Here is a 13,197-nt window from a genome sequence, read left to right as displayed (position 1 = left end):
AATACCATAAGCTGGGTAATTAATAAAAAATATGAATTTATGTATCACAGTCCTGGCTGAGAAGTCCAAGGTCAAGCATCAGCAACTTCCATGTTTGGAGAGGGCCCATTTTAGGTTCATAAGTGGCTCCTCATCACCTGTCTTTACTGGTGGAGGAAACTCCATGAACGCTCTTCCAAAAGGGTCCTGTTCATGAGGCTCCACCCTCATGACTTAGTCACTTCTCCGTGGCTCCACCTCCAACATTATCACCTCAGGGCTGAGGACTTCAACAGATGAATTTCAGTGGGACACAAATACTTAGACCATAGCCAATTCTTCATTTTTTGACTTTATAAACAAATTCATCTCTATTTTCCAGAAATCATACAGATCACATGAAACCTATCTGTAGGCCAGATACAACCCACAGTCAGATAGAACTCTGGATGAGTTATTCTGCTGTGTGCATGTTAACTAAAACTAGGTTTAACTGCAAATAACAAAGGACACCAAATACAAGTATCTCATCCACTTCTATGTAAAAGACATTGGAAGATGGATACTACAGTTGGCAGGGTGTCTCTATGAAGTTCTCAGAGCAGGCCCACCTGCCACCATCCCTACAGTGCAGCAGGAATTCTCATGGTCCAGGGCAGCTGCTGGAACTCCAGCCATTACAACCATACACGGCAAAGGAGGATGGTATAGTAATACACCAATTCTGTTTCAGTGAACTTTCTCCGAAGCTCTACAAATGACTACCCTTAACCTTATTAGCAGAACTCAGTCAGATGGCCACCCTTGGCTGCAAGTATGGCTAAAAACATTGTCTATTATATAGTAAAAAGACTGATTAGAAGTCTAAGTTCTGCAAAATAGTCGTTGAAAGAAAACAGTTGTCCTTGAAACATTTATCACGATGTCATTTATTTTAACCTTCAGTCCGCTAGACTTTCATTAAAGAAAGAAAAACATCAGATAATATAGGAAATTACAAAGAAAGAGTTAAAGTATATGCTATATAAGGTCCCTCCAGCCCCAACTCCCAATGTTCATAGAATGTGTAACCTCCACAAATTTACTGATAAGCAAACACAACTTTAAAACCCAATGTTTGTCTTTTGTTGTGCAATATAATGAATATACAGAAAAATGAACACAATATTTAGGTAGAATGTAACAAACACAATCAAACTTTCATACTCAACTGCTTTGAAACTCATCAAATTTGGTTTCCAACTCATTTTGACATGAAAATATTGTCCAGGTACCCATTATTTCTCAACTCTCAACCTTTATAATGTAGAACTTGTCTGTGCCAACTGACTAGTGACTTGCTTCTCTTTCCAGCCAAAGCAATTAGCTTAATACTCATCACTTTTGATGCTTGTGCACCTCCTCAAACCAATGAACGATGATCACCAGGAACTAGCAGAAATATTCACTCCCATGAATTACCCACTTCCCTCCACCCCTGCTCTGAAATATCCTGACAGGATCACATCCTTCTCCTTCACCAGGATTATATGGTAATATTCAGGGAGACCATTACCTTCATTTAAGGAATAATTATTTTCTTCCTTTAATAAAAAGTAATTTCATCTTTTTTTTTTATCATTTTCCTACCAACCTGAGTAAATTTGAAGTATGGTTCCCAGAATCTCGTTTCCTCTTTGGTTTCAAGTCAAATTTCAGATATGTGATATTTGCATATCTGAATGATCATGACACAATTTTCTTTTTTTTTTTCAAATGTCTTTGTTGGGTCTTGACATATGTGAGATGTGGAGTATTTTCTACTGCACACTTTGGAAGGGTTTATGTAAGAAGTACCTGTTCCTGGAAATTTAGCATAATTTTCTGATAGATCCTCTTGGGCTCTGAAATATTCTTAAAGGAAATGTTGTTGTTCTGCCTGTTTAGAATCACTGGCTCAAGTTCTTTAACATCACTAGACTACTTGGGTTAGATAAATTATAATTTTCTATAAATTTATCTATTAATTACCAGAACAGTACTATTAAAATCTGAGATTGTGGACTTTTCTATTTCTCTTTGTAGAACTGTAATAATGTATGTTCTTTATTTTTAGCCTCTGCTCTTAAGTATACATACATTTGAATTTTTTTCTTGGGGCTAGTAATTGAACACATGGCCTCATGCATGCTAAGTCTGGTCTCTATCACTGAGCCACAAACCAGGCCCTTTAAACCCTTACAAGATTTTCTGCACTCATTTATTTTGCCTGCTACTAATATAAGTAAACCAAAACATTTGTTTGTTTGATGTTAAGGTATACTGTATTTTTTCTATCATAATAGTTTCACTATTTGTTTTCTTTTTTTTTAGTGTCACTATTTCTATAAGCTTTCATCTCAGAAACTTGTGTGTATGCACATAGGGGTGGGGGAGTACTGGGTATTGAACCTAAGACTTTGACATGAAGCTACATTCCCAGCCCCCCAGTATTTTTTTGTTCAGAGATGGTCTCACTGAGCTACCCAGGCTGCTTGAATTTGCAAACCATCTGCCTCAGCCTACCACAGTGCTGGGATTATAGGAAGATACTCCCAAGCCTGGCTGAATTTCTTTGTGTTTGTCTTTTTGATATTCATTGAATTTCTGAGATTTGTGAACTGGTGTCCTTCATAAGTTCTGGAAAATTCTGAGCTGTGATATCGGCAGATACTACTTTTGTCCATTTTTTTCCCCTCTCTTCTCTTTTGGACCACAAAGTAAGAGCATATGATAAATCTTTTATTTCCTCTATTTTGTCATCCTCTCTTCATATTTACATACTGCATACAAAGTAATTTTTTATGAGCTGTATTTCACATCTTTAATTCTCTCTTCAATTGCTGCCACACTAATTGTTGTTAAACCTACTCCTTCAGTTGTTAATTTCAGCTATTATATTTTTAATTTTGAAAAGTTTTATGTTATTACTGTTCGTATCTACTAGATCAACTTGTTATGGTTTCTTAATCTCTCATACTATTCCCAAACTTGCCTTTTGTTCCTTTAAGCTTAGGAAAATATTTAGCCTATAATTACCTTCTGGCAATTCCCACCACTTGCGGCTGATGGGTTTTGTTGGTTCTCCCTCACGCTGTCTTGCAGGCCTGTGTGTGCTCAGCTATTCTGCACTGTGTACTTGCTTCATTAGTAAAAGTATGTCCCATCGAGAAACAGTACAAGAGAAAGTGTATCAGGAAGTTAGAAACTGTAGACGATCAGGATGCTCCCTGACTGACAAACAGGAAACCCGGAAGTAGGCTGCTGACTTTAAGTCTCTTTTTTAACAGAACATAGAATTGGACTAATCTAGATTTCCTATCATGTGAGTCAGTAAGTGCTTTTAGTTAAGGCATCATGAGCTAATTTTCTACTTTTTTACTTAGAAACATCTTGATGGACACTTTTTTTAAACTTCCGTCAGTAGAATGAGTGCAAAATGTTATGTTAATTTACATCTCTCCAGCTATTAGTGAAGTTTAATGGTGTTTTAACCACTTCCAATCTTCTCTTCTGTAAAATTTCTCTTTGTGTACTTTGCTCATTTTTTCATTTAGCACCTGGCTCACTCCCTTTAATCCCTCCTTTGTCTCTCTCACACACACACAACTTCATCTTTTAAATGGATATTTTTCCCAGTAATATATTTTACAAATATTTATATCCAATATTTTATTTATCTTTTGGTCTTATTTATACTATCTTTTATAATTCATTTTTATTTTAGTTTTCATGGAGTCATTTATATCTCCTTTCCTTTTATAGCAGCTGAGTTTCCTATCTTACTAAGAACAGCTTTCATACTATGAAGTCCTAAAAATCTTTTTTTCTAAATTTTCCTCTGACATTTAAAATGTTTTACATGTCACAATTAGATATTTATTCAAGCTGTAATTTATTTTTGTATATGGTGTGACACTGTGATACAACCCTGTTTTCTTCCAGATGGATAGATAATTATGCCAGTATCATTTCCAAAATAAACCATCCCTGAATTTCCACTTTTGCCAAGTTTGCACTGTAGAGGTCCACAAAAACCCTTTCTGGTAGAGTACACATGAAAATCTTAAATGAAGTATAAATGAAAAAATGTTTTCTGTTTTATGATTAGGCTGGTAGAGGAACAAATGAATTGCTTAGCAGCCAAAACTACACTGTAAATCCACAGAGCTCTCCAAGCACTGGCAACGCCATTTACCTGGAGGTGTCTACCAGTCCTTGCTGGCCAAGTGCTTAGTCCAATATCAGGAGATAAAATACGGCTCCTGAAACAGTAAAAGGTCAGAACAGAGATCCTTACATAAATCAGGCAACTATGAATGAATGGCATTACCTTGAATGCAAAGCAAGAAATGTTTCATGGAGGGAAAGAGGGTATATATTCCTCTGTGTCAACCCTAACTTTGCATAGAAAAGAAAAAACACTTTTATCTGAGAATTCCTCACCAGGAGTGTGTACCTCTATAGTCAGCCTTACAGTCAGAATACACCCTGTATGTTGGCCCAAAAACCTAATCAAAACATTGGATGGATCTGAGTTGACAGCACGCCCAATCACCTGGCAAAAAAAACGAATGTAAATCTTCTCTGAAGGAACAAATGTTAAATAGATGCTTCAGATCTCCTCCAGAGGAAGTTACCCAAAATGAGAACTCACCATCAAAAACTCAAAATACACAAGAAGCCAGAAAGAATATGAGTCAGCAGAAGCAAAAATCAGCAGAATCAAACACAGAAACTATAGATATTGAACTTATCAAAGACTCAAAGATTAGAAAAAATGGAGGAAGAGTTCAGTAGATACAGAAAATAGAGAGAGAAGGCCCAATTTATACTGAATAAGTAAAGGAATTGTTAAAAGTACTGAGAGGAATGGACTACAGGACTCCCAGACAGGAAACACTGTAGAGACAAACACCCAAACTTCTCCTGAGTATGGAACTTTTTCACCTATTATTCATTTATCCTTCTGGAGTCTCCCCCACAGTGCACACTAATTGTACCAATCACTCTGTCTTGTTGAAATGGGAATATTCTTGTAAAGGTTATATCATTTACTTCTGAAGATGGGTCTTTCTGAGCATAACAGCTTCTCTTTTCATCTCAAAGGAGGATGAGAGTGGACAATCTTGCACTTATTGTGACCACTCAGAAACCTAATAAAATCTGAGAGAACCAGATCAAAGGGCACTGGAGTCAGAGTGAGAATCACACCACCCAGGAAGGGGGGCAAATAATAACACAACTGAAGAAAGTTCTTATCTGGTCTAAATGTAAGTAATAAGAAATAGGGTAAGTGCCATAAAATATATGTTTTCTTTCTTTATCTGATCTGTATAGTCTATCTAATTTTAAAATACCCAATACTACACTTGTTTTATGGAAATACTAACATATTTGTTGTTTGTAAAGACATGAACTCCAAGCTGACAAAGTCACAGTTTGGGGAAATATTTGTTGTCTTCTGGGTTTAATATGAAAAAAATCTCTAAGTATTTGTGATAACCAGTTGAACTTGGAAGATCACTTCTTTAATGTCATCAAATTACATATATACATACATATATATATATATATATAAGGCTTTGAGAAAGAGGTCAAGTTTTCTAATATTGTATTTCTAACAAACACAAAGTAACTTCTAACAAGTTAAATAATCAGCTCCTAAAAACTGAACCCAGTATAGTATCAAATGAGGTATTTTTAAAGGATAAATGATTGAATTTAATGTGATACAAATTAAATTTTCTTCAAAATTATTTGAATTCATTTGATTTCAGTCTATTTTACTATTTAAAATAAAGAGCTAGGAAGGTTTTTTTAAGGCCACATAAAGGGAAAATATAAATTCAAACAGTAACTAAAATTTTAAATATTTTTTTGTACTAGTGAATTAAAATAATACTTGTCCTTGTTCTGTTTAAAAACACTACATTGTAGATATCAATTAGCGTCTTAAGAGCTATTAGGGAAACCTGGCCATCATTTATATTTAATGAAACAGCAAAGATCAAAGTACCTTACACATTTTAAGGGTATATTTTGTAAAATTCTTGTTCCACATGTTTGTGCATGTGGGGGAAATGTGCAATGCATTTCTTTCTGTTTGTCACAAGACAGGCCTGTATGAAAGCCACGAAAGTTTTAGGAATTAGCATCAAACCCTTGGAAGGATTTTCAGCAGGGCAAGAGTAAGTGCTAGCCATTCTCTAATTGCTGAGTTACTAGGGTACCAGCAGCAAGGGGATGGGCGGCAGAGGCACCAGCTGCATTCGAGATAGAAATTTTGTCACAAAGAAACAAAGCAAATGCTTAATCACTACAAACAGGATCTAAGAACAAAAGAGGGCTGGCTGAAACATGCCTAGGCTGAGGTTCTGCATTTGATCGAATTAGCTCTCCAGAATTGGCCCTGCTGCTCTGGGATGATGGGTAAAAGAGGCAAGGAGAGAAAGATCCACCTGAGTTCCAGCTGGAGCCACTAAAGGAAGCCCCAGATTTTACTCTACTTCTCTGGTCACCTCATGATCCTTTTTTCTACTGTTTTGCCTAAATAACACACAAACCACCAAGTGCTTCAGAAATATGTTACTACCTACTTTTCAGGGTGCTTTCCTGTATGTGTGTGAGTGTGCGCATGTGTTTATGATTACATTTGAAGTTGAAAGATCTTTCCTAGGAAGAGCAGAGGATATTACATGCATCACAGATGACACAGAAACAGAAGAGTGGTTGGCCAGGGCTGTGTGGGTGCTAGGCTTGGAATGTCCCATCTTCTCCAAACAGCTGTTGTTCCAAATACAGCTAATAATCATGTAGTGTTACCTCACAGGGAAAGCAGTCCCACACAAGATGACTGAACACATCATACAGTCTCTTTTTCAATTTAATGTCCATTTACAATATGATGACATTAAAAGAGAAAGTTCTTTTCTTAAGTAAAGAAGATCCATTCAATGAAATGTCATGTAGCATTTCACACAGGGATATTAATTAGTGGGTAGGAAACATATTATAATGATTAGAACTCAACTGTTGTGGCTTAGAACAAGAATGTCTCCCAGAAGGGTCATATGTTTATAGGTGGGGCTTTGGGGAGCAGACTGGATTGTGGGGGCATGAACGGTTGACCTCAGTGGATTAACCTACTGGTGAGTCCACAGCTGACTGTAGTGTTAGGGCCTTATTGGAAACAAGTCCAACAAGGTGTGACCAAGAAGGAGATATTCTTGTCCCGAACATCTCATCTCTCCTCCCATCCTGCCTTCCTTCCTCTCTTCCTGACTAGAAAGGGCTGGAGCAGCTTCCCTCTGCCATGCCTTTGCCACAATGCTTCTGCCTCAAAGCCAGCCAACTATGGACTGAAACTGTGAGCCAATGTATCAGGTATTTTTGTCTCAGCACTGGACAATCTGAGGAGTGCACCACTTAATGTAATCCATTGTACTGAGAAACTAAAGAAGAAATTTTATAGAAACTTTATATAGAGAGAAGGTCCAACTTATACTGAATAAGTAAAGGAATTGTTAAAAGTACTGAGAGGAATGGACTACAGGACTCCCAGACAGGAAACACTGTAGAGACAAACACCCAAACTTCTCCTGAGTATGGAACTTTTTCACCTATTATTCATTTATCCTCCTGGAATCTCCCCCACAGTGCACATTAATTGTACCAATCACTCTTTTTTTTTTTTTTTTTTCTGGTACTGGGAATCAAACTCACGACCTCGCGCTTGCCAGGCAGGCGCTGTGCCACTGAGCTAAATCCCCAGCCCCTTGTACCAATCACTCTTGTTGAAATGGGTTTGATTCCCAGTACTAAAAAAAATAAGAGAAAAGAGAAGAAATAATGGCAGAAAACTTCCCAAGCATATATAAAGAATTTGACATACAAATAATTGAAGGATATAGAACTCCAAACAGCCATGACCAAATAAAACTACAGCAAGACATATAATAATCAAGATTCCAGAAAGTGAGCACAAGAACAGAATATTAAAAGCTGTTAGAGAAAAGAAACAGATCATCTATAAAGGAAAGCCCATCAGAATCATGGCAGATTCTCAACACAAACCCTCAAAGAACACAAACTCCTGAAAGAAAACAACTTCCAACCCAGATTGATGTACCCTGCAAAACCACCTTTCAGCCTTAATGGAGAAACAAGATACTTTTACAATAAAGGACAACTGAAGAAATTCATGACCACCAAACCAACCCTACAAATAGTACTGAAAGATATTCTACACAGAGATAAAAATAACCACAATTCCAAAAACAACAACAGAAAGAAACAACAAGGCAGGGCAAGCAATTAAACAGTGGGGAAAAGCAGGAAACCAACAACAGGAAAATATAATGACAAATACATATCAGTTATAATCATCAATTTAAATGTCTGCAACTCAGCAGTAAAAAGAAATAGACTGGCTTAATGGATGAAGAAGCAAGACCGAACAATATTCTGTATACAAGAAATACATTTAACTTGAAAAGAAAATCATAAACTGAAAGATCAAAGGATAGAAAACAATCTTCCATGAAACAAGAGCCCAGAAAAAAGCAGGGGTAGCTATTCTGTTTGTAGACAATGTGAACTTCAAACCAAGAATGATCAAAAGAGGTAAAGGTCACTATATACTTGTTAGGGAAAAACTTAAATAGGAAGAGATAACAATCATAAATATGCATGCACCAAATATGAGAGCACCCAACTATATAAGACAATTATTAACAGACATGAAAAATCTAATAAGCAATAACACAATTCTAACAGGGGACATTAATGGTCACAAAGAGGTAGATCAACTAGACAAAAAATCAGCAAAAAAATATCAGAGCTGAACTAAACCTGTGAACAAATGGATTTAGTATATGTTTTCAGAGTGTTCCAACCAAAATCATCAGAATATACATTCTTCTCAGCTTCACATGGGATGTCCTCTAAAATAGAACACATACTAGCCCACAGAACATACTTAAGTAAAAGCAAAAGAAGTGAAATTACCCTATGCATATTATCTGACCATAGTGCAATTAAATTGGAAATTAATGGCAAAAGAAACTGCAAAAACTTCATAAACACATGGAAATTAAATAACACCCTCCTGAACAACCAATGAGTCACGGATGGCATTAAAGAAGAAATTAAACAATATCTACATTTAAATGAGAAAGCAAACAACATACCGTAACTTATGGCACATAATGAAAACAGTCCTAAGAGGGAAATTTACAGCAGTGAAATTTCACATCAGAAAAACAGAACGTGCACTAATAAACAACCTAATGTTGCTACCCCTGCTTCTGGAAAAAGAAGAGAAGATAAGCCCAAAGCCCACACAAGGTAGGAAATTACAAATATCAGAGCAGAAATTAACACAACTGATATTAAGAAAATACAAAGAATTAATTGAACAGTTTGCTCTTTTAAAGTATAAATGAAATTGATAAACTCTTAGCCAACCTTATCTAAAAAAAGAAAAGAAAATATTGAAATCCATTAAGGAAATGCATTAAGGAATGAAAAGGGTGAAATCACTACAGATCCTGTGGAAATTCAGAAGATGATCAATACCTGCTTCAAAAATCTTTACTCTCATAGGATGGAAAACACAGAAGAAATGGACAGATTCCTAGATACATATGAATTATCAAAGCTGAATCAAGAAGATATAAAAATTCTGAATAACCCAATATCAGTAAATGACACTAAAAATATAATTAAAAACTTAACAAATAAAAGCCCAGGTCCTAATGGATTCAGTGCTGAATTCTACAAGAAATTTTGAGAAGATCTAATGCCAATACTCCTCAAACTCTTTAATGAAACTGAAAGGGAAGTAATACTCCCTAATTCATTCCTAGAAGCAAGTATTACCCTGATACCAAAATGAGAGAAGGACCCAATCAAAAAAAGAGTAGAAGCATAAGACATACAGAACAACTGTACAGGATAAAAACGATATAAATATACTCACAAATATATAGTCACATTATTTTCAACCAAAATGCCAAAGTAGCTCAATGGGGAAGGGTTGACATTTTTAGCTAATGATGCAGAACCAACTTTGTAAACATATGGAAAAATAAAACTCCAGCTTTACTTCACTATTATGTGTTATTTGTGTTATTATATACAAATTAAATGAAGCTAAACATAGACCTAAATGTGAAAACTAAAATGTCAAAACTTCTAAAAACAAATACTTATAATGTTTGGATAAAGACTTCTCAGAATATGAAGCAGGTAAACAATATTAATAACAATAGAAGGCAAATCATATGTTTTCAAATGTTTAATCTCGTGTTTTACAAAAACATCTTTAAGAAAAGAAAATGACAATGCACAGAATGGAATGAAATAGCCATTACATGTATATATGATAAAAGACTTGTGTCAAAATATATAAAGAACTCTTACAATTTAACCATAAGAAAACAAATAACCCAATTTTAGTAGACATTTTAATAGGCATTTTACAAATGAATATACACAAACGAACAATATGGACATGAAAAAAATCATTTAACATTATGAGTTGTCAGGAAAAGACAAACTGAAATCATAAGAAAATACCACTTGGCAACCATGTAAATGGCTAAAATCAAAAGAACTGATTATATCAAATATTGGCAAAATTATGGACTAGCTACTCACATATTTCTGTTGGGGATGTAGAATGCTATGAGCAGTTTAAAAACTATTTGGGAGTTTACACATATAAAGCCAAACACATATCTATCAAGTAATGTTGTGATTCTACTCAGGTTATTTTTCAAAAGAAATGAAAATATTACAAAGACTTGTACATGACTGTTCATAAACTTTTTTACTAACAACCCCCAGCTATAAACACCTGAATGCCTGCCAACAGATGAACGGATTTTTAAAATTACAGAATATCCATACAATGGCATATTATTGAGCAAATAAATTAAGTACTGATATACCCAACAACATGAATGAATCTCAGAAATATTATGCCAAGTGAAGCAAGCTAAATCCCCCAAAATTATGTTCTGTAATTACTCCTTTCATATGAAACTCAGAGAGAACATGTAATCTACAGGGATATAAAGTAGATATCAGTAAATTTTTACAGCAGCCTTTTTTAGCTGAAAACATTTATTACTTTATAAAGAAAGTTAGTATCTCTGTCACAGATTAAAAGCTAGTTCTTCTTTAAATAGAAGATAACTATCCAAGAAAACAATGCTACTGCATTCTAGTTCAGTATGTTTTCTCTTTAAGAGAGAAGAATGAAGTATTAAAGACACACTAGTAGAAAATAAGATACAAAATTATAAAAACTAAGACAGGAAAAAAAAATCATCACGTGTTCAGTGTGATTTGCTATCATGCTTTTAAATTGTGTGATTAACATGAATTAATTATACAAATGAGGGGGTCCGGCATACTTCAGCACACATCCATTATGCATTGATCTAATCCAATATCATGTCTGCCACCCTGATTCACCTTGAAAGCGCTTATTCTTCCATATACCACCCTGGGACTTGGGTCACCCCTTGGAAAACACTATTATACAGCGTTATCTTATATACTGCAAACTGAAAAGTCACACTTGGTCCTTTTCATCCCCTAAAGCCACTCGCATTCTTGTTTTCTAAGTCACACCTATCCTGTCTGCCGCATATTCCATAGACTTGCTTGATTTGGTGGTGATCTGAAGTTTCTTATGGACATTTTTCTTTGTGAACATGCTGTTCCCACATCTTTCTGTGGACAGGAGACATCCTAAAGTGAAGGCTCTTTGTATTTCATACATGACCAAATATAAAAGATTAAGTGTGGAGAGAAATCTCTTCATTAGCTGTGGCAATAGCCTCTTTAATGTGTCTTCTCAATAATCAGTGGTTCATAAGACCATAGTTCTGCCAGGCAGCATGAGTAAGAGACAGCACTCAGACTATAAAGAAAGATCTTAAGGGACAGGATGTTTTACACGCAGTGCAGAAAATTACAGGTACTTAGTGTACCATCATGTAGGTCCTTCCCAGTCCAACTCTGAACTTCACTTAAATACACAGAAGACTTTGTTCTACTCTCAAATAAAGTAAGCACCAATCTTTCTTCCTTAAAAATCAAATTTAGTAATGTATAATTTCAATATGATAAAATATACATATCTTAAATGTATAGTTTGATGAACTTTGATGTATACACATGACCATATAACTATCACTGCATTTCCATTCCCCAATACGTTCTCAATCCATCTCCACTTCCACCAGGGCTAGACTGGCGATCTACCTTCTGTCACTGTAGATTAGATTTGTGCTCATTTTCTCCCCCTTCCCTCCTTTGGTGCACATCTCAATTCTTTTCCTTTAAAAGAATCCATAAAAATTTACCTTTTATTTTAGGTTCATTACTCTCTTCAAATAATACAATCCAAGCGGACAGCTTTCTTCCTATTGTTATGCTACTGTCAATGTTTTGACAGTGATATGAAGTATTTTTTAAAACTCAACCTCGGTAGACTCTAGAGAATCTTACCAGTCAAAAACAAAAGAACTGTAAAACAGATTTTCTTACTTAAAGAAACATAAGACAGTTTGATTTCTTTCGTGTTTGGAGTTTCCCAAGAGTAAAATTAAATTTGGAATGAACAAAGATAAACCCCTTACCTGTTGGCAGGTGCAGTGTTATATTGTTGCAAAAATCTGTGAAGCAGCATTCGGTTTTGGTAACATTGTTAGAACTATGGCAGAAGACTTGGGCCTGTAATTCTGGGACAGATACACAGGATTTGATCACCTGTTCCTTTCCATTGGTTAGCATGACTGAGGCCCAACAAGCTCCTTCTGTTTGGCAGGTAAAGTTTGAAGAGTCACACAAAAGACATACACACTTCAATCCTGGAAGAGTAAGACAAGAAGCTTTAAAATGCAAAAGATAATATGGAAAATTACTTTTAGTACTTTATAGCAGAGCCCCACCTTAATGAAAATGGAGGATTTAAATAAACAATACTGTAGTTGATAAACACACTATGCTTTTACAACCTCTCAGTCTTGTGTTTTATTAAATAAGGTGCCTTACCATCACTAGTATTTTTGTGTATTTATTCAGTGGCTACTGTATTTTAATATATTTCCCTCATCCATGTTCTAAATTCTCCTTAAACTGGGTTTATTCCCAATAGCTCCTATGAATCTCCAGGAAACAGTA

General features: G+C 35.3%; 1 protein-coding gene across 1 annotated transcript in view; it reads right to left on the bottom strand.

Moving 5' to 3' along the window:
- Acvr1c (activin A receptor, type IC) overlaps positions 1 to 12,882 on the bottom strand; it is a 50,518-nt gene extending 37,636 nt beyond the window's left edge. Inside the window, exon 1 of the mRNA XM_005393407.2 lies at positions 12,654 to 12,882. Coding sequence (XP_005393464.1) covers positions 12,654 to 12,807 — 154 coding nt within the window. The 5' untranslated portion in view covers positions 12,808 to 12,882. The remainder of the gene's footprint in view (positions 1 to 12,653) is intronic.
- Positions 12,883 to 13,197: the final 315 nt, after the last annotated feature.

This window comes from Chinchilla lanigera, unplaced genomic scaffold, assembly GCF_000276665.1.
Source record: "Chinchilla lanigera isolate Chin_1 unplaced genomic scaffold, ChiLan1.0 scaffold00048, whole genome shotgun sequence".
In the NCBI taxonomy this organism is placed as follows: domain Eukaryota; kingdom Metazoa; phylum Chordata; class Mammalia; order Rodentia; family Chinchillidae; genus Chinchilla; species Chinchilla lanigera.
The sequence above is the reverse complement of the archived record's forward strand: the minus strand, read 5'-3'. Positions and strand labels throughout refer to the sequence as shown.